Consider the following 19,513-nt stretch of genomic DNA (forward strand, 5'->3'; position numbering starts at 1 on the left):
AGTGTGTGTACTATATATTTGGGCAGTGTATGGCATTTACTGAGTAGTGTGTGTACTATATATTTGGACAGTGTATGTCATTTTCTGGTAACGTTTTCACCATTTGTCAGTTTTTATCTAGTCAATGTGTGTACAACTAATTCTGCAGTGGCATAACACAGTGATGGCACAATGCTGGCCCATATGGCATCAGGACTAGAGATGAGCGAATTTTTCAAAAATTTGATTTAGTCGGTTCGCAAATTTTTTGAAAGAATTTGGTTCGTATGACATGCAGATGACAGGCGTCGCTCTTACAATCACTGCACACTTCACTTATTTGGGAAGTCACGGGACCAAAACTAACCCAATAACTCAACTGTGAACTCAGCCTTACAGGTCGATGTTAGTGCCAAGAACCAGCACACTCCTTTTACACCCTCGTCAGCTGATTCCACATAGATGTCTACAGAACCTGTTCTATTAAACGCTTGTACAAGTAGAGCCCCCGACAGAGAGGAGAGGGGGTCAGCAGTAAGGTTGTGTTGAAGTCACTGATTATTTTGCTCTTCCTCTGATCCATCAGAACAATAACCCCAAAAAAACTGATCCTGTCTGTGGAGCATCCGCCTTCACTCAGTCAGTATTTGGTCAGTATTGCTAAAGCCAAAAAAAAACAGGACTGGATCCAAAACAGAGATGACACATGAATGGAATATTTTCATGTCTTCTGTGTTTTGTACCCACTCCTGCTTTTGGCTACCAAATCATAAGCCAATTCTGATGGGACCATACAGGCCTTACAGCTGCTACACAGACAGGATCCATTGTGCATCTCATTTTTCCTTCCTTCTGACAGATCAGAAGAAGAAGGGTCAAATACAGACGTGGACAAAATTGTTGGTACCCTTTGGTCAATGAAAGAAAAAGTCACAATGGTCACAGAAATAACTTTAATCTGACAAAAGTAATAATAAATTAAAATTCTATAAATGTTAACCAATGAAAGTCAGACATTGTTTTTCAACCATGCTTCAACAGAATTATGTAAAAAAATAAACTCATGAAACAGGCATGGACAAAAATGATGGTACCCCTAACTTAATATTTTGTTGCGCAACCTTTTGAGGCAATCACTGCAATCAAACGCTTCCTGTAACTGTCAATGAGACATCTGCACCTCTCAGCAGGTATTTTGGCCCACTCCTCATGAGCAAACTGCTCCAGTTGTGTCCGGTTTGAAGGGTGCCTTTTCCAGACTGCATGTTTCAGCTCCTTCCAAAGATGCTCAATAGGATTGAGGTCAGGGCTCATAGAAGGCCACTTTAGAATAGTCCAATTTTTTCCTCTTAGCCATTCTTGGGTGTTTTTAGCGGTGTGTTTTGGGTCATTGTCCTGTTGCAAGACCCATGACCTGCGACTGAGACCAAGCTTTCTGACACTGGCTAGTACATTTCTCTCTAGAATTCCTTGATAGTCTTGAGATTTCATTGTACCCTGCACAGATTCAAGACACCCTGTGCCAGACGCAGCAAAGCAGCCCCAGAACATAACAGAGCCTCCTCCATGTTTCACAGTAGGGACAGTGTTCTTTTCTTGATATGCTTCATTTTTTCGTCTGTGAACATACAGCTGATGTGCCTTGGCAAAAACTTCGATTTTTGTCTCATCTGTCCACAGGACATTCTCCCAGAAGCTTTGTGGCTTGTCAACATGTAGTTTGGCATATTCCAGTCTTGCTTTTTTATGATTCGTTTTCAACAATGGTGTCCTCCTTGGTCGTCTCCCATGTAGTCCACTTTGGCTCAAACAACGACGGATGGTGCGATCTGACACTGATGTTCCTTGAGCATGAAGTTCACCTTGAATCTCTTTAGAAGTCTTTCTAGGCTCTTTTGTTACCATTCGGATTATCCGTCTCTTAGATTTGTCATCAATTTTCCTCCTGCGGCCACGTCCAGGGAGGTTGGCTACAGTCCCATGGATCTTAAACTTATGAATAATATGTGCAACTGTACTCACAGGAACATCTAGTTGCTTGGAGATGGTCTTATAGCCTTTACCTTTAACATGCTTGTCTATAATTTTCTTTCTGATCTCTTGAGACAGCTCTTTCCTTTGCTTCCTCTGGTCCATGTCGAGTGTGGTACACACCATATCACCAAACAACACAGTGATTACCTGGAGCCATATATATAGGCCCAATGGCTGATTACAAGGTTGTAGACACCTGTGATGCTAATTAGTGGACACACCTTGAATTAACATGTCCCTTTGGTCACATTATGTTCTGTGTTTTCTAGGGGTACCATCATTTTTGTCCATGCCTGTTTCATGAGTTTATTTTTTTACATAATTCTGTTGAAGCATGGTTGAAAAACAATGTCTGACTTTCATTGGTTAACATTTATAGAATTTTAATTTATTATTACTTTTGTCAGATTAAAGTTATTTCTGTGACCATTGTGACTTTTTCTTTCATTGACCAAAGGGTACCAACAATTTTGTCCACGTCTGTAAATGGTGATGTAAGCCAGGCCAAAAGGCAAAACAGTGGCCCAGTCATGAAGTGGGAAGGGTGGGAACAGCATGAAGAGTCCACAGAGTGGCCTTAAATACCCGCTCTGACAAAATTCTGGCAGGCCAGCACCTCCAAGGCGTAGAGCACAGTTCGTGCCACATGTCCAGCTGGGACACCCAGTAGTTGTAAGGCACACAGGGATCATTGAGGACGTTGACACGGTCTGCTATGTACTCCTTCACCATCTTCCAAAATGTTTCCCTCCTTGTGACACTAGGCCTCACATCAGAGTGAGGGTGCTGGCGGGGTGTCATGAAACTGTCCCAGGCTTTGGAGAGTGTTTCCCTGCCTCTGTTGGAACTGCTGTGTGTTCCCCTCGTCTCCCCTCCTCAGTTGCCCAAGGAACTACGTACTTTGCTGCCAGCGTTGTCAGCTGGAAATTTTGGGAGAAATTTTTCCACAAGGACCTTCTGGTATTGCACCATTTTGCTTGTCCTCTCCACCACAGGAATGAGAGATGAGAAGTTCTCTTTGTAGCGGGGGTCGAGAAGGGTGAACACCCAGTAATCGGTGTTGTCCAAAATGCGTAAAATGCGTAAGTCACGGGAAAGACAGCATAACATAAAGTCAGCCATGTGTGCCAGAGTACCAACAGGCAAGACTTCGATGTCGTCATCAGGTGGATGACTCTCAATCTCCTCATCTTCTTTCTCCTCTTCTTCCCTTCCACGCTGAACAGATGGAATTAAACTTCCATGGGTACTACGCTCAGTAGTGGAGACAACCGTCTCCTGCTCCTCCTCCTCCTCCTCATCATCCAATTTGCGCTGTGTAATGTCTTCTTCCCCCATTTCCACCTCTTCTGTTCCACATGCAAAGCGTCGGCCTTAATTGTGAGCAGCGAGCGTTTGAGTAGACACAGAAGTGGGATGGGTATTCTGATAATAGCGTTATCGCCGCTCACCATCTGTGTTGATTACTCAAAGTTTCTTAAAACCTTTAAAGAGGTCAGACATCCATGCCCACTCGTCGCTTGTGAAGCTGACTGGAAAGGCGGCGACCATGTTGCAGCTGGTATTCCACTACTGCCCTCTGCTGCTCACAAAGCCTGGCCAACATGTGGAACGTCGAGTTCCAGTGCGTGATCACGTCGCACAACAGTCGGTGAGCTGGCAATTGTAAGCGCTGCTGCAGCGTTGACAGACCGGCGGAAGCTGTCGATGACTTGCGGAAATGGGCACACATGCGGCGCACCTTCACCAGTAGCTTAGGCAAATTGGGGTAGGTTTTGAGAAACCGCTGAACCACTAGGTTGAACACGTGGGCTAGGCTTGGTATGTGTGTGAGCTTGCCGAGCTCCAAAGCCGCCACCAAGTTACGGTCATTATCAGACACAACCATGCCTGGTTGTAGGTTGAGTGGCGAGAGCCACAGCTTAGTCTGGTCCCTTATCCCCTGCCACAGCTCTGTGGCGGTGTGCTGGTTGTCACCTAAGCAGATCAGCTTAAGCGCGGCCTGTTGCCGCTTCCCCACTGCAGTGCTACACTGCTTCCAGCTACCGACTGATGGCTGACTGGTGCTGCAAGATGATAATTCAGAGGTGGAAGTGGAGGAGGAGGCGGAAGAGGAGAAGAGGGGGTTTCAGCCACAAATCTAGGTGGTGGCGGAAACCCTGATGGAAGTAGGGCCCGTAATCCTTGGCGTCGGTAGCACCTGTGCCATCCCAGGGTACGACTCCTTCCCGGCCTCCACAACGTTCAGACTGCGTAACACCCACCCCTTGGCAAGGGAGATTGCCGCAAGGGGGTGCTCCGGGGAACAGTTGCGGGCCTGGGTGTGGCCCGCCTTCTCACTTTTGCCACCCCACTGCCTCTTCCAGCCTGTTGCGGTGCTTCAGATCCCTCCCCCTCTGTACTGCTGTTCTCGCTCAGCTTGCCACCTTCCCAGGTTGGGTCAGTGACTTCATCGTCCACCACCTCCTCTTCCACTTCCTCACTCTGCTCATCCTTCTGACTTGTTGATCTAACAACAACCTGAGTTATTGACAACTGTGTCTCATCCTCATCATCAACCTCTTGAGATACTAATTGCCGTTGACTTATTGGCAACTGTGTCTCATCATCATCATCCACCTCGTGAAACACTAATTGCCGTTCCCCACCGTCATCTTCTTGTGTCTGTGGATGCTCAAGAGTTTGGGAATCAGGGCACACGATTTCATGTCTCTCTTCAAGCGGGCTTGTTGAGAGGCCCAAATGAAGGAATGGCACTGAAAAGAGCTCCTCGGAATATCCGAGTGTGGGATCACTTGTTTGGCAAGACTCTCCATGGTGGGAGGAAGGAGGATCAGGGTGAGGATTGTGTTGACCAGACTCTTGGCTACTGAGACTGGACTTGGTGGACGACAGGGTGGTGCTTTACCACAATAGCATTATCTGCTGCAATCCAACCGACCACCTGGTCGCACTGGTCTGACTTCAAGAGTGGTGTCCTGCGCCGCCCTGAAAACTGGGACATGAAGCTAGGTATCGTGGATGATTGTTTTTCTTGTGCTCTGGCAGCAGGCACAGTTTCAACACGCCCAGGGCCACGGGCTCTGCGTGCACCATCAGCAGCGCGGCCACTTCCCTGTCCTCTACTGCTCACCTTCTTCATATTAAATGTTATATATGCTTGAAAGTATGTCACACGTACAGTAGCGCAGTCATCTCTCGATATAGCACCCGATGATGCGTTCCGGCCAGCTAATCACTGTAATGCCAGTAACCAACATGGCTACCGCATTACAGTGATGGCAGTACTTACCTGCACATTTATTTGCTGTGTAGCATCCAGCAAACGTGCGGGGAGGAGACTCGAGCATTGTGCTCGAGCACATGCGGTATTCGGCCGAATACCGCCATGTTCCGAGCATCGGGATGCTCGAGCCGTACTGGTGTTCGGCCGAGCATCCTCGATTAACACTAGTGGAAACGTTGCATATCAGCCTATGTTGGGGGATGCAGTTCTGCTGCTGCAGCTCAAGGAGGGTGTGCTTTGCAGTGTACGAGTGGCTGAAGTGCATGAAAAAATGGCCCTGGCCATTTTTAGGATGTCTTGAAGATGGGTGGAAGACTTAAGGAACCGCTTGACAAACAGATTGAACATCCATGCAGGGCGCATTGCTCAGCCCTCCTTGACGCAGCGCCGACACCATGTTCTTCCTGTTGTCGGTCACCATTTTTCCAATTTTGAGTTGTCGCAGAGAAAGCCAGGATTCGATTTCTTGCTGATGGACATGGCACAGTTCCTCCCCTGTGTGACTCCGTTCGCCCAGGCAAACGAGGTGCAGAACAGCGTGACACCGCCGTGCCATGCACATGTGGTATGCTGAAGGGGCACTGTGAATTGTCCCTGCAGTGGAGGCTGAGGACATGGTGGAGGATGAGGAAGCAGAGGCGGACATTGTCGCAGGACCAACGGCGTGAGAACGTGGAGGCGGAAGCGCCATCACCTGGCCAAGTTGCTGGTGTGGCTGTGCAGGAACCACATTCACCCAGTGGGCCGTAAAGGACATGTATTGTCCCTGACCATAGTTACAGCTCCACACGTCGGCGCTGCCGTGCACTTTGGCAGACACCGACAGGCTCAAGGACTGGCCCACCTTCTGTTCTACATACATGTGTGCAGGGCTGGTACTGCCTTTTTGGCAAAGAAATGACTGCTTGGGACTCTCCACCTCGGCTCGGCAAAAGCCATCAGTTCTCTGAAAGGTGCAGAGTCCACCACTTGTAAAGAGAGATACTGAGCACCAGCAACTTGGACAGGAGCACATTTAGCTTCTGCGCCATTGGATGCATGCACGTATACTGTTGTCTCTTGGAAATCGCTTTGGTGATTGATTGCTAACGGAATGAGTGATGAGGAGGAGGAGGAGCAGGAGCATCAGGGCCAGCAGATGATGGGAAGGATGGACAGCTCCCTTCAGCTGAGGTGGTGGAGCCTTGACTGCCTGAAACAGGGTGCGTGCCACTGGGTGATGCAGCAGTTGTTGCGGCAGGCTGGACCACCACATTGGAGCCACGGTTCTCCCAGGCCACTTTATGTTGATGCTGCATATGTTGACGCACCTTCTGCCCACAGATTCTACATATGGCCATGTTCACTTCCTCTGGCGACTTCTCAAAAAACTTCCACATCGCCCAGTAGGTGATTCTACCCCCAACACTCCGCACTGACTGCTACCGCCATTGCTTCCGTAAAGCTCTGCACCACTACTTCCCAGGCAGGTAGGCTCCTGCAAAGTGGGTGGTCTACCCTGGCCATGTTTGGATACCGACCTCCCACTGCTGCAACCCTGCTGACTCCCGGCCACGCTAGCGACTTGCTGGCTCCGCCTTTGCCTCACGGGCAAGCTGCCACCCTCTTCTCCCGATGATGATGAAGACCCTAATTCACCTGGCTCCCAAGTGTGATCAGCTACATCATCATCATCATCGAGTACTGTCTGAACGTCACTGATGTCCTCCTCAATGGTCTCTGGGTCAGGAGCCTGACCGCTCGCAACACCAGCTCCCACGCCATTCTCCTCATCACTACTTGCCCGCCTAGCGGAGGAAGCGCCGGATGTCTCCTGCACATCGTGGCTGGTCAGTAGCTGCTGACTGTCCTCTAGTAGCTCGTCCTCACTGTATAGTGGAGCTAAACACACAGCATATAACACTTCTCTGGCTGACATACTGTTAGATCAAATGAATAAAAAGGAAATTAAAACACCCCAAAAAAGTCTGAAAATTTTCGCACTTCACACAACGGCGAATAAGCCCTTTTTTCCACTAATATAAGCCAAAAAATGCTTTAGAGCATATAACTGCACCGCACAAGGGCAAATAAGACGTAGAGATATTTCCTTGTAATAACCCCTGTTAATGGCCGTATCACACAGCACTTGCACCCCAATAACAAGAACGGTTTGCTGCAATTACAGAGCTGTATAATGGCAATATAGATCCGCAGTCAGTGCAGCAAGGTGTAATAGGATTGTTCCCATTCCCCAGGCTGTAACCTCCCTACTGAACCCTGTTCTACATAAATGCTGTGGATGATTCCTCCCTGTCCGTTCCCTGCACCTTGAATAATCTTTCCCTGAACTTGTAAATCTTTTTTTTAGCACAATGAAGTCTTTCCTAGCACTGTCCCTAGCGCCTGCTGACGTCTCTCCCTGCACTAAGGACACTGGAAAATGGCAGAATGCAAGATGGCTGAGGCTATTTATAGGGCTGTGACATCACAGGGCTGGCTGGCTCCTGATTGGCTGCATGCATGGCATTGTGGGTGATCCTGCCTTCCCAGAGTTCCTTGCTCCATGTCCTCACATGTGCAGCAGCCATTTTAGTAAAAAATAAAATTCGTTACCACGAAGCGCGGTGCGAATCAAATTTTTCCTGAAATTCGGAACGAATTCCACTTCGTCAACTTCGATTCGCTCATCTCTAATCAGGACCCCTGTAAATCGGTAACCCCTGAAAATATTTCAAGGCGTGTTCTATATTTCCTTCACCGCAAATCCTAATCTTTTCACTGGATAGAGTACTGACAGATAATCTGTAAAACAAGTGTTACCCACATGGTCACTTTAAGAAGTAACACCCCTCTGACTCACCATTGTGTATGGCGCAGGACGGTGGCAGAGACTTGATGCTGCCTCCGGAAGCAAACCTACAAGGACACTGTTCACTTTGTCACCCTCCCGCTGTTGACCTTTAACCCCCACCCACTCTGTTCTTTGAGATACGGGCCAAACGCATAGTGCTATATCTGCAGTGCTGAAAGCCAGCTCACAGTAAATCACCGTCTATGTCAGTTATGGATCTTCTAATTGCGGCCTCCGCTCCGCATCTCCTGACTCATCCGCACTGCCCCTCCCGCATCTCCCCTAGGATACCTACAAAGCATTTCCCCCTATAATCCAGCATGCTGCAGAAAATATAAGTGTTTGCATCATCCCCAGTTATATCTGTATCTGGAAAAACAACGGATAGGGCTGTCATTGTGGCTCCAGTGCTGGTTGTCATCCAGCTTTCCCAGACCCCTGATCTACTTAGCAGAGCATTGACAAGAACCCCACTTCTAAATCAGTTCATTGATTTTGCAAGTTGGGAAGCAGAATAAACTGAAAGGAAACCAATGCAGATCCTAAAAAAGGTTATAACCCAACTTTCTAGACCCCTGAATGGTAAATCTGCCTGTAGGGTTATGGGAGCGGGAGATGGATGACTCCATAAACAGGTAGCTCTAACATTCAGGGAAAGCTGGGTGACAACCGCTGGCAATCTCCAACATGTAAATCTGCCGGCACCCATGTCTCTGCAATATCAGAGGGGCTGCCATTCAGGGGACTGATAAAGCTTGGGAGTTGGAATAAAGCAATTATTGTGCAGCGTTGCTTTAAGAATCCGACACAATGTCATATTGTTACAATTCTTTGTATTTTGTTTACATTAATTGTATCTTTTTTCTTATTCAGCTAAAATGTTACCACAAGAAGTATCGCAGCCCGACACGTGACGTCATATTCCGCGTGCAGTTCCACACATGCGCCATCCACGATCTGGGGGTCGTGTTTGGGAAGGAAGATTTGGATGAAGCGTTTAAAGGTACAGTTCAGGTGATCCGGAGGACTGAGGGATCCGGTTAAGAGTACTTTCACACTTGCGTTTTTTTTTTCCAGTATAGAGTTCCAGGGGCTCAATACCAGAAAAGAACTGATCAGGCATATCCCCATGCATTCTGAATGACGAGTAATCCGTTCAGGATGTCTTCAGTTTAGTCATTTTGACTGATCAGGACAAAGATAAAACCGCAGCATGCTACGGTTTTATCTCCGACGAAAAAAAAGCTGAAGACTTGCCTGAATGCCCGATCCGGCATTTTTTTCCGTAGGAATGTATCAGTGCCGGCATTCAAATTGCTGCACTGACGGAACCGGCATACCGGATCCGTTTTGCCGGATGACACTGGAAAAACGGATCCGGTATTGCAATGCATTTTTCTGACTGATCAGGCATTTTTAAGACTGATCAGGATCCTGATCAGTCTGACAAATGCCATCAGTTGGGGCATACGTTTTGCCGGATCGTCGGAACTGCTTGCCGGATCACTCTTCCTCAAATGTAAAAGTAGCCTAAGGTGATCTGGTGGGTTGTCATATCCCAAAGGAATGTCTACCGTTGTGGTGCTACAACTCCCAGCATATCACAGGCAACTACTGCTGCAGACAAATGGTCTGTCGGAATCGGCAGCAGAGGTCGGATCTGGAAGAATGCAATATATGAGCCTCCGGGCGGTCGTGTTGTTTATGGCTTCTCTATAGAGTCAAAAGAGGTAGGACGTATAAAATGACTCAATCATCATTCAGATGCAAATAATAAGATCAACAATCCCTGCAAAATGCTTGAAAGGACAAGATGTATAAATCAGTAGTTAAATATAAATGATGAATTTGCTTCAAAAGCCGACCTTCCCAGACCCCTCTGGTGCCGTGCATGGCAAATCTGCTTAGTTATCTTCCCGTTCTTGCATAACTGGGCAGATCCTCATTAAGGAGAGGTAACGAGACCACATTTCTTGTCACTCCGTTTTTCTGGTCTCCTGCATAGAAAATCTGCTTAGCTAACAGTATATAGATAACTCCGACTCTTGTATCAGTATACGACTGCACATATCAGCCATTCGGGAGTCTGACAAAGCTGTTACAAATCTATTGCCTCTATATTAGATATCACCTAGCTTTCCCAGTTTCCTGCATGACAAATATGCTTAATAATGTAGTGATAAATTCTCCTAACTGGGAATATTTGCCATTCAAAAGCTGAGTTACAAATCATTGGGGAGCTGTGACTAAGGCTGTTACCCAGCTTTCCTGATCTCCTGCATGACAGATCTCGTGTATCAATTCCTATTGTGACCTATATGTCATTCAAGAGTCTGGAAAAGCTGAGTTACAAATCCTGACTCGCTTTTATTGCAACTGTCTTGGTCACTACCCAGCTTTCCCAGCCTCCTGCACGGCCAATCTTCTTGGTCATGTATTGATAATACCCCTGCTCTTGTATCACTTTATTGTGACCTATACGTCACTCAGGAGTCTGGGAAAGCTGAGTTGCAAACAACCATATTGGTTGTTACCCAGCTTTCCCAGAAGCGGCTGTGAAGTGAACGCCGCTGACTGTCGTGGTCTCTAGCGCCGCAGTGCACTGTGGGTAAGCTGATGTGTTATATTGGGTGCTGACATGAAAATCAGCCCCGACCTCCACTTCAGCCACTCGGCACCTGTTCCTCTGACACGGATACGGTTTAACATTTCGCCGTCAGCTCGTGACCTTCTGACCTGGAACCAATATTAGCCTCTGAGGTCGCTGTTAGTCGTTCTCATAATGGACCTCACGTGAGAATTTTGCAGTGCGGTTTTGCAGTTCGCTTGCTGCAGAGCCCACCGTGCAGTTTTCTTTCAGGGTCTCTGCCACCTTCTTGGTCATTGCATGGCATGATGGCAATGGCAAACTAACTCCAAGGGCTCACATACATACCATACAGCGGGCCCTGGGGCCCATGGAGAAAGGCGTAAAGGCCCAAGGGTCACATAAGTGGAAGGGAACGAGTCACCCAGAGAGCCATGCTCTGGGGCCCCTTGTTCTTTGTTGGTCATTAGGTATAATGAAATAAATCTCTACGACACAGAAAAGTGAATTGTGGTTAATTTGGAAAAAAATGTAAACAAATTATTGGAATGGATTGTAACAGTATCTTATTCTTATCTCTTTCAGATGAAAGGTTCCCAGAATATGGGAAAGTGGAGTTCGTCTTCTCTTACGGTCCCGAGAAGATACAAGGTAAGATAACACTCAATTTCTCTCTATTGTGCAAAAAAGATGTGGTGCCTGCTGGGTGTTGTAGTTCTTCTCATACGGCATCATAAATGCAGAACAGTCAATACCCAGATTGCAGAAGTGTAATATTGTTCTCTATGATCTGGGAAGCTTCTCTTTTGGGTTTTAATGGAATTCAAGGTGACTCTGTGATGTGACCGCGGCGCCAGGCTGAGTCTATTTCATTAATGCACCATCCTCCTATTTGTTTGTGTTTGTGGCTTTCTCCTGCCGCTGTGTTAATCTGTCTATGAAATACTTAATAACCTCTCGGTCCTGGAGAATGAAACAAACATATTAGGAAGGACGTTCTAATGGAGTAGGAAGTGTCCCGGGGCGAGCGAACCCCCTGGCCCCTTATCCCCACCTCACATTCTTTCCAGTCAGAAGGAAAGTATAAACAATGAGGAATGAACTTGGTTAATTAGTTCAAAAAGTCTATAGACCACACAAAGAAAGGAGGCTGCACCGAACCAGGGATGAGCTGAGGAAGGACGGTGAATCAATGAAAAACATACAGTCATTGAGTGGTTATTCCAATCTCAACAACAATATCACCGCTATAATACTGCCCCTATATATAAAAATATAACTACTAGAATACTGCCCCTATGTACAAGAATATAACTACTATAATGCTGCTACTATGTACAAGAATAACTACTATAATACTGCTCCTATGAACAAGAATATAACTACTATAATACTGCCCCTATGTACAAGAATATAACTACTATAATACTGCTCCTATGTACAAGACTATAACTACTATAATACTGCCCCTATGTACAAGAATATAACTACTATAATACTGCCTCCTATGTACAAGAATATAACTACTATAATACTGCTCCTATGTACAAGGATATAACTACTATAATACTGCCTCCTATGAACAAGAATATAACTACTATAATACTGCCCCTATGTACAAGAATATAACTACTATAATACTGCTCCTATGTACAAGAAAATAACTACTGTAATACTGTTCCATATACAAGAATTCATCTACTATAATACTGCTCCCATGTACAAGAATATAACTACTATAATACTGCCCTATGTACAAGAATATAACTACTATAATACTGCTCCTATGTACAAGAAAATAACTACTATAATACTGCTACTATGTACAAGAATAACTACTATAATACTGCTCCTATGTACAAGAATATAACTACTATAATACTGCTCCTATGTACAAGAATATAACTACTATAATACTGCTCCTATGTACAGGAATATAACTACTATAATACTGCTCCTATGTACAAGGAATATAACTACTATAATACTGCTCCTATGTACAAGAATATAACTACTATAATACTGCTCCTATGTACAAGAATATAACTACTATAATACTGCTCCTATGTACAAGAATATAACTACTATAATACTGCTCCTATGTACAAGAATAATACTATAATACTGCTCCTATGTACAAGAATAACTACTATAATACTGCTCCTATGTACAAGAATATAACTACTATAATATTGCTCCTATGTACAAGAATATAACTACTATAATACTGCCTCCTATGTACAAGAATAATCTACTATATATTGCTCCTATGTACAAGAATATAATTACTATAATACGTTCCTATGTACAAGAATAATAACTACTATAATACTGCTTCCTATGTACAAGAATATAACTACTATAATACTGCTCCTATGTACAAGAATATAACTACTATAATACTGCTCCTATGTACAAGAATATACTACTATAATACTGCTCCTATGTACAAGAATATAACTACTATAATACTGCTCCTATGTACAAGATATAACTACTATAAATACTGCTCCTATGTACAAGAATATAACTACTATAATACTGCCTCCTATGTACAAGAATATAATCTACTATAATATTGCTCCTATGTACAAGAATATAACTACTATAATACTGCTCCTATGTACAAGAATATAACTACTATAATACTGCTCCTATGTACAAGAATATAACTACTATAATACTGCTCCTATGTACAAGAATATAACTACTATAATACTGCTCCTATGTACAAGAATATAACTACTATAATACTGCTCCTATGTACAAGAATATAACTACTATAATACTGCTCCTATGTACAAGAATATAACTACTATAATACTGCTCCTATGTACAAGAATATAACTACTATAATACTGCTCCTATGTACAAGAATATAACTACTATAATAATGCTCCTATGTACAAGAATATAACTACTATATATGCTCCTATGTACAAGAATATAACTACTATAATACTGCTCCTATGTACAAGAATATAACTACTATAATACTGCTCCTATGTACAAGAATATAACTACTATAATACTGCTCCTATGTACAAGAATATAACTACTATAATACTTCCCTATGTACAAGAATATAACTACTATAATACTGCTCCTATGTACAAGAATATACTATATAATACGCTCCTATGTACAAGAATATAACTAATACTGCTATAATTAACTGCTCCTATGTACAAGAATATAACTACTATAATACTGCTCCTATGTACAAGAATATAACTACTATAATACTGCTCCTATGTACAAGAATATAACTACTATAATACTGCTCCTATGTACAAGAATATAACTACTATAATACTGCTCCTATGTACAAGAATATAACTACTATAATACTGCTCCTATGTACAAGAATATAACTACTATAATACTGCTCCTATGTACAAGAATATAACTACTATAATACTGCTCCTATGTACAAGAATATAACTACTATAATACTGCCTCCTATGTACAAGAATATAACTACTATAATACTGCTCCTATGCTACAAGAATATAACTACTATAATACTGCTCCTATGTACAAGAATATAACTACTATAATACTGCTCCTATGTACAAGAATATAACTACTATAATACTGCCTCCTATGTACAAGAATATAACTTACTATAATACTTGCCTCCTATGCTACAAGAATAAACTACTATAATACTGATCCTATGTACAAGAATTAATCTTACTACATCTTGCTCCTATGTACAAGAATATAACTACTATAATACTGCCTTCCTATGCTACAAGAATATAACTACTATAACTACTTGCTCCTATGTACTCAAGAATATAATTACTATAATTTACTGTTCCTGATGCTACAAGAATTATAACTACTATAATGACTGCTCCTATGTACTAAGAATCTAAGTTACTATAATACTGTTCCTATGCTACAAGAATATAACTACTATAATTACTGCTCTCTATTGTACAAGAATATATATACTACGTTCCTATGTACATAATATACTACCTAATACTGCTTCTAGTCAAGAATATAACTACTATAATAACTGCTGCCTATATACAAGACTATAAACTACTATAATACTGCTCCTATATACAAGAATATAACTACTATAATACTGCTCCTATATACAAGAATATAACTACTATACTACTGCTCTATGTAACAAGAAATAACTACTATAATACTGCTCCTATGTACAAGATATAACTACTATAATACTGCCTCCTATGTACAAGAATATAACTACTATAATACTGCCTCCTATGTACAAGAATATAACTACTATAATACTGCTCCTATGTACAAGAATATAACTACTATAATACTGCCTCCTATGTACAAGAATATAACTACTATAATACTGCTCCTATGTACAAGAATATAACTACTATAATACTGCCTCCTATGTACAAGAATAACTACTATAATGCTGCTCCTATGTACATGAATATATCTACTATAATACTGCCTTTAAGATAATGGCTCCCAGGTCACACACATGTGTTGGGGATGGATGTTGTATATGTATTACTGAGCAGACATTTATTTTCCATTTCTTTCCAGGGATGGAACATTTGGAGAACGGCCCGAGTGTCTCTGTTGACTATAACACTTCTGATCCGCTGATCCGTTGGGACTCTTATGATAATTTCGATGCGCATCGGGAGGATAGTCTGGAAGGTTTGTGCTCCTTTTCTTATTGATGGTTTGGTTACTTTTTTCTCTTTATTCTGTTCTTGCTGTAATAGAAATCCACTGCGCTGAAGAATCAGAGCTGTAGTGTAAAGCATAGACAGGAGATGGATTTCAGACTAGGGAATCGGTTTCACTGATTACAGCTAATGTTACATAATGTTACCTTCTTTGACTTTTCTTTCAACACTAATATGGTATTGCTGGCCCTGCCTTCCATCAGTTTGAACCTGACTACAAAACGGGGCCACTTTCAGTATTTTTCCCAGGGCCACTTTAAGTTCCCAGTCTGCCCTTCCTTGCAATCCTGGCTTGGGGCACTTATGTTAGAGTTTGTGACTCAAACAGAATCAATACGTTGATTTGCAGAGCTGGAAGTTTTGCTGTCTCTTTCAGAACTTGGAAGAAATTGTACGATGCAGGATGATGAAAACGTTCAATATCATGATAAATAATGCAGCTCATCGGCTTCATCATTCCGTGGAAGCACCTTTGTTTTAGAGGAGTAAAATAAGGGAATTTTTTATTTTTTTTATCAGACCTCAGATCAGACCCCAGATCAGACCCCCAATCTTTATCAGACCTCAGATCAGACCCCCAATCTTTATCAGACCTCAGACCAGGCAGTAAAAAAACCATAAAACAACTTACCTCTCCTGCTCCGGACAGCGTGCTCTTCCTGCACTCACCGCTCGCTGGTCTTCTGCCGGCACCGCGTTGCATTGTAACATGACATCAGGTCATAGCGCTTGCGGTACATGCCCTACATCCTGGCGCTATAAGTAGTCAGAGCACAACGCAGAGCTTGGAAAAAGACCAGGGAGCAATGAGTACAAGCAGCGCTATACTCGCCACTTCCCTGCCTCCTGCTTCCATAATGAAAGCGCTCATTAATATTCACTTTTTAAGGTGCCCTGGGCCATTGTAGAAATGCCTATTCTTGTCCGCAAAACTTGAATTGCACAATAAATCTCCTCCAGCACGCCCGGGGTTAAAAAGAATGCAGCAATTAGGGCAACTATGGCAAGAGCATGGGCGGGCAGGAACAACGCAAACACAGGAACAAGAGAGAGGTCATGGCACTGGGGTTGTCCTGCGGGTGTCGCAGCAGCTGTGTGTCCACCGATGACGCAGGGAATGTGTCTATGCCACTTTAGGCAACCTGCAGATCACAAGGCAAGGTGAACCCCCCGGGCATCTCGGGGTGCAGATCCGCGTAAGTAAGATCAAAGAGTGGGGTCAGATGTCGTGTGGGCAGCCATTATGTGTCTTCTCCTCGTCATTGTGCAGAAATGATGCATTATGGGATACTTTAAACTGCTTAATGGATCTTTCTAACGTATATTTTTAATACATTATTGTTGTCAAGATCTCTGTTTGCAGTCAGTAAATTTGCATATGATTTATTTGCACCCAGAGGTTAAAAACCAGTACAGACCTCAGCTGAAGTGTTGCTACAGTTGTATCCAGTCTACACAGTCCTGTATGAGGCCTCATGCACACGACAGTATTTTTTTGCGGTCCGCAAAAAGGGGTTCTGTTGTTCCGTGATCCGTGTCCGTTTTTGTTTCCGTGTGTCTTCCTTTATTTTTGGAGGATCTCCAGACATGAAGAAAAGTAAAAAAAAAATCTAAGTCAAGTTTGCCATGCAAATGATAGGAAAAAAACGGACGCGGATGACAATCTTGTGTGCCTCCGTGTTTTTTCACTGACCCATTGACTTGAATGGGTCCGCGAACCGTTGTCCGTGAAAAAAATAGGACAGGTCGTATTTTTTTCACGGACTGGAAACACGGATCACAGACGCGGATGACAAATGGTGCATTAGCCGAGTTTTCCACAGACCCATTGGGTCAATGGGTCCGCAGAAAATCACGGAAGACGGAACAACGAACACGGGGCACAACAACGGTCGTGTGCCTGAGGCCTGAGGTGCAGAGTCTGGACTCCACGCTGATACCGGTCACCTGCACTGATACTTTGTAACAAGTCATCAGGACATGGATGTGTTCCATATACCGAGTATTGCGTACACTGTAACAAACTCTCCGCTGTGAGATGTTCCTGATCTGTGATGTTTACTTGCAGTCATTTCTAGAACTTTGCGGGGATAATTTTGGAACTAGATGATCTTGGTTGTTTTCGAGGCGGTCACAGGGTGTTTTTTAGGGAGCGGTGCCATCACGGGTCGTGTTCCCGATGTGCCAGCGCTGGAAAGAGTCCACATGATGAGTCAAGGCAAGCCAAGAATCAGGGCGGTTTTCATGCTCAGGATGTAAACAAGAATTTCTATTCACTGACAGCAAGCAGAGATGACAAACTGGGTCTTTGTCTTGATGCACATTTTTCTTTCAGTGTGATAGTTATGGGATCTCAATGTAATGAAATCATCAGCAGAGGATGGTACAGGGCTGGCATCTGGAGATATTAGGGGTGGATGCTGCGCCCGCATGTGCCAGGGGTTGGGGTGCAGAGACAGGGCAGTGGGGCTGAATCATGAAATGGGGGTAATAGAGGCACCCACCTGCTGCATCTCACCCCCAGCGTTGGTTTGCACTGAAAGGTGTTATTTTTCATGGGCTGTCATGTGGCAGGCAGGTGGCATCCTCTGATTTATGGCAGGGGGCAGCACAATTTGGCGGCAGAGGAACCACATTAAAGAGGAGGAGGAGGAAGCTGACACCTTGATGTGAGAGACGGGGATAAACTTTTGGCATTTCGTGCTGTTTGCTTGTCATGAGCTGCAGTTTGTTTTTGTTTTTCAGGAATGCCTTTGGTGCTTTTGGTGGGGTGCGGCTGTCGTGGCTCATGTTGTCACTGACATTCCCAAATGATGACCCCACAAATGGCCAAAATGGCAATATAATGATGCTGCAGTACTGCATCTGACCACCGGGAGCGATATGGCGCCTCATTATCGTTCTAACTTTTGCTCTGTCTTTTAAAGTCTTTTGGGGCGAGCTCTTAAAGGCATAGAACAGAACTGTCCATGACAATCTTGTGATAGTTTCCATTCTAGTTTGGCGTCAACTCTGAATTCCTACACTTGTCTCTGGAAGAATTTGTGACCTTGACCATGTGAGTGGTGACTACTGAGGGGTTCCTGAGCCTAGAAGTTACTTAGTAACAGCTGAATGCATGCTACATATCCTCGGATCAAGGACATTACATAACTGTTACTACTGCCCTGTCTGTGTAGGTGTCACTGTCATAGCTATGAACCAGGAAGAACAGGATGAACAGTTGTAGGGTCTTCCCCAGCGTGTAAGAGGAGAAAGGACAGCCTGACACTCAGATAACGCGCCAGAAAGTTTTCTAGTTTTACCTAAATGTAGAATTAGGCGTCCTGCAGCTTTTTAATATACTATATTTCAATTTCAAAATCCGTGCTTGCTGTCAGTAAATGGAAACATTCTTGTTTGCCTGTTCTGACCTAATTCTTCTCACAGTAAGCAGACATACTGACAGTGGCATTCATACATAAAGTATTGTTGTATTGCATAACATAAGACTGGATGGACGCTTTAGGCCTCTATGATCTTGCGCCACTTTGCAGACCCTCCTGGGACTGTCATGTATCATTTTGGCCGACGCTCCCTCCACTTGTGGAGTCAGTGTGTGTGTGTGCACCTGTGTGTGTGTGCACCTGTGTGTGTGCACCTGTGTGTGTGTGTGCACCTGTGTGTGTGTGTGTGCACCTGTGTGTGTGTGTGTGCACCTGTGTGTGTGTGTGTGCACCTGTGTGTGTGTGCGCACCTGTGTGTGTGCGCACCTGTGTGTGTGTGTGTGCATCTGTGTGTGTGTGCGCACCTGTGTGTGTGTGTGCGCACCTGTGTGTGTGTGTGCGCACCTGTGTGTGTGTGTGTGCGCACCTGTGTGTGTGTGTGTGCGCACCTGTGTGTGTGTGTGTGCGCACCTGTGTGTGTGTGTGTGCGCACCTGTGTGTGTGTGTGCGCACCTGTGTGTGTGTGTGCGCACCTGTGTGTGTGCGCACCTGTGTGTGTGTGTGTGCGCACCTGTGTGTGTGTGTGTGTGCGCACCTGTGTGTTTGTGTGTGTACCTGTGTGTGTACCTGTGTGTTTGCATGTGTACCTGTGTGTGTGTTTGTGTGTAC

At 44.2% G+C, this 19,513-nt stretch overlaps 1 protein-coding gene across 8 annotated transcripts in view; it reads left to right on the forward strand.

The window, feature by feature from the left end:
* The window catches only part of TNS1 (tensin 1), a 132,516-nt gene that overhangs the window by 44,542 nt on the left and 68,461 nt on the right, over window positions 1–19,513 (forward strand). For all 8 annotated transcript variants that reach the window (XM_044305134.1, XM_044305130.1, XM_044305129.1 and 5 more), the window contains 3 exons: window positions 9,006–9,135; window positions 11,305–11,370; window positions 15,271–15,387. In XM_044305134.1, coding sequence (XP_044161069.1) covers window positions 9,006–9,135; window positions 11,305–11,370; window positions 15,271–15,387 — 313 coding nt within the window. The remainder of the gene's footprint in view (window positions 1–9,005; window positions 9,136–11,304; window positions 11,371–15,270; window positions 15,388–19,513) is intronic.

This window comes from Bufo gargarizans, chromosome 8, assembly GCF_014858855.1.
Source record: "Bufo gargarizans isolate SCDJY-AF-19 chromosome 8, ASM1485885v1, whole genome shotgun sequence".
Lineage (NCBI taxonomy): Eukaryota > Metazoa > Chordata > Amphibia > Anura > Bufonidae > Bufo > Bufo gargarizans.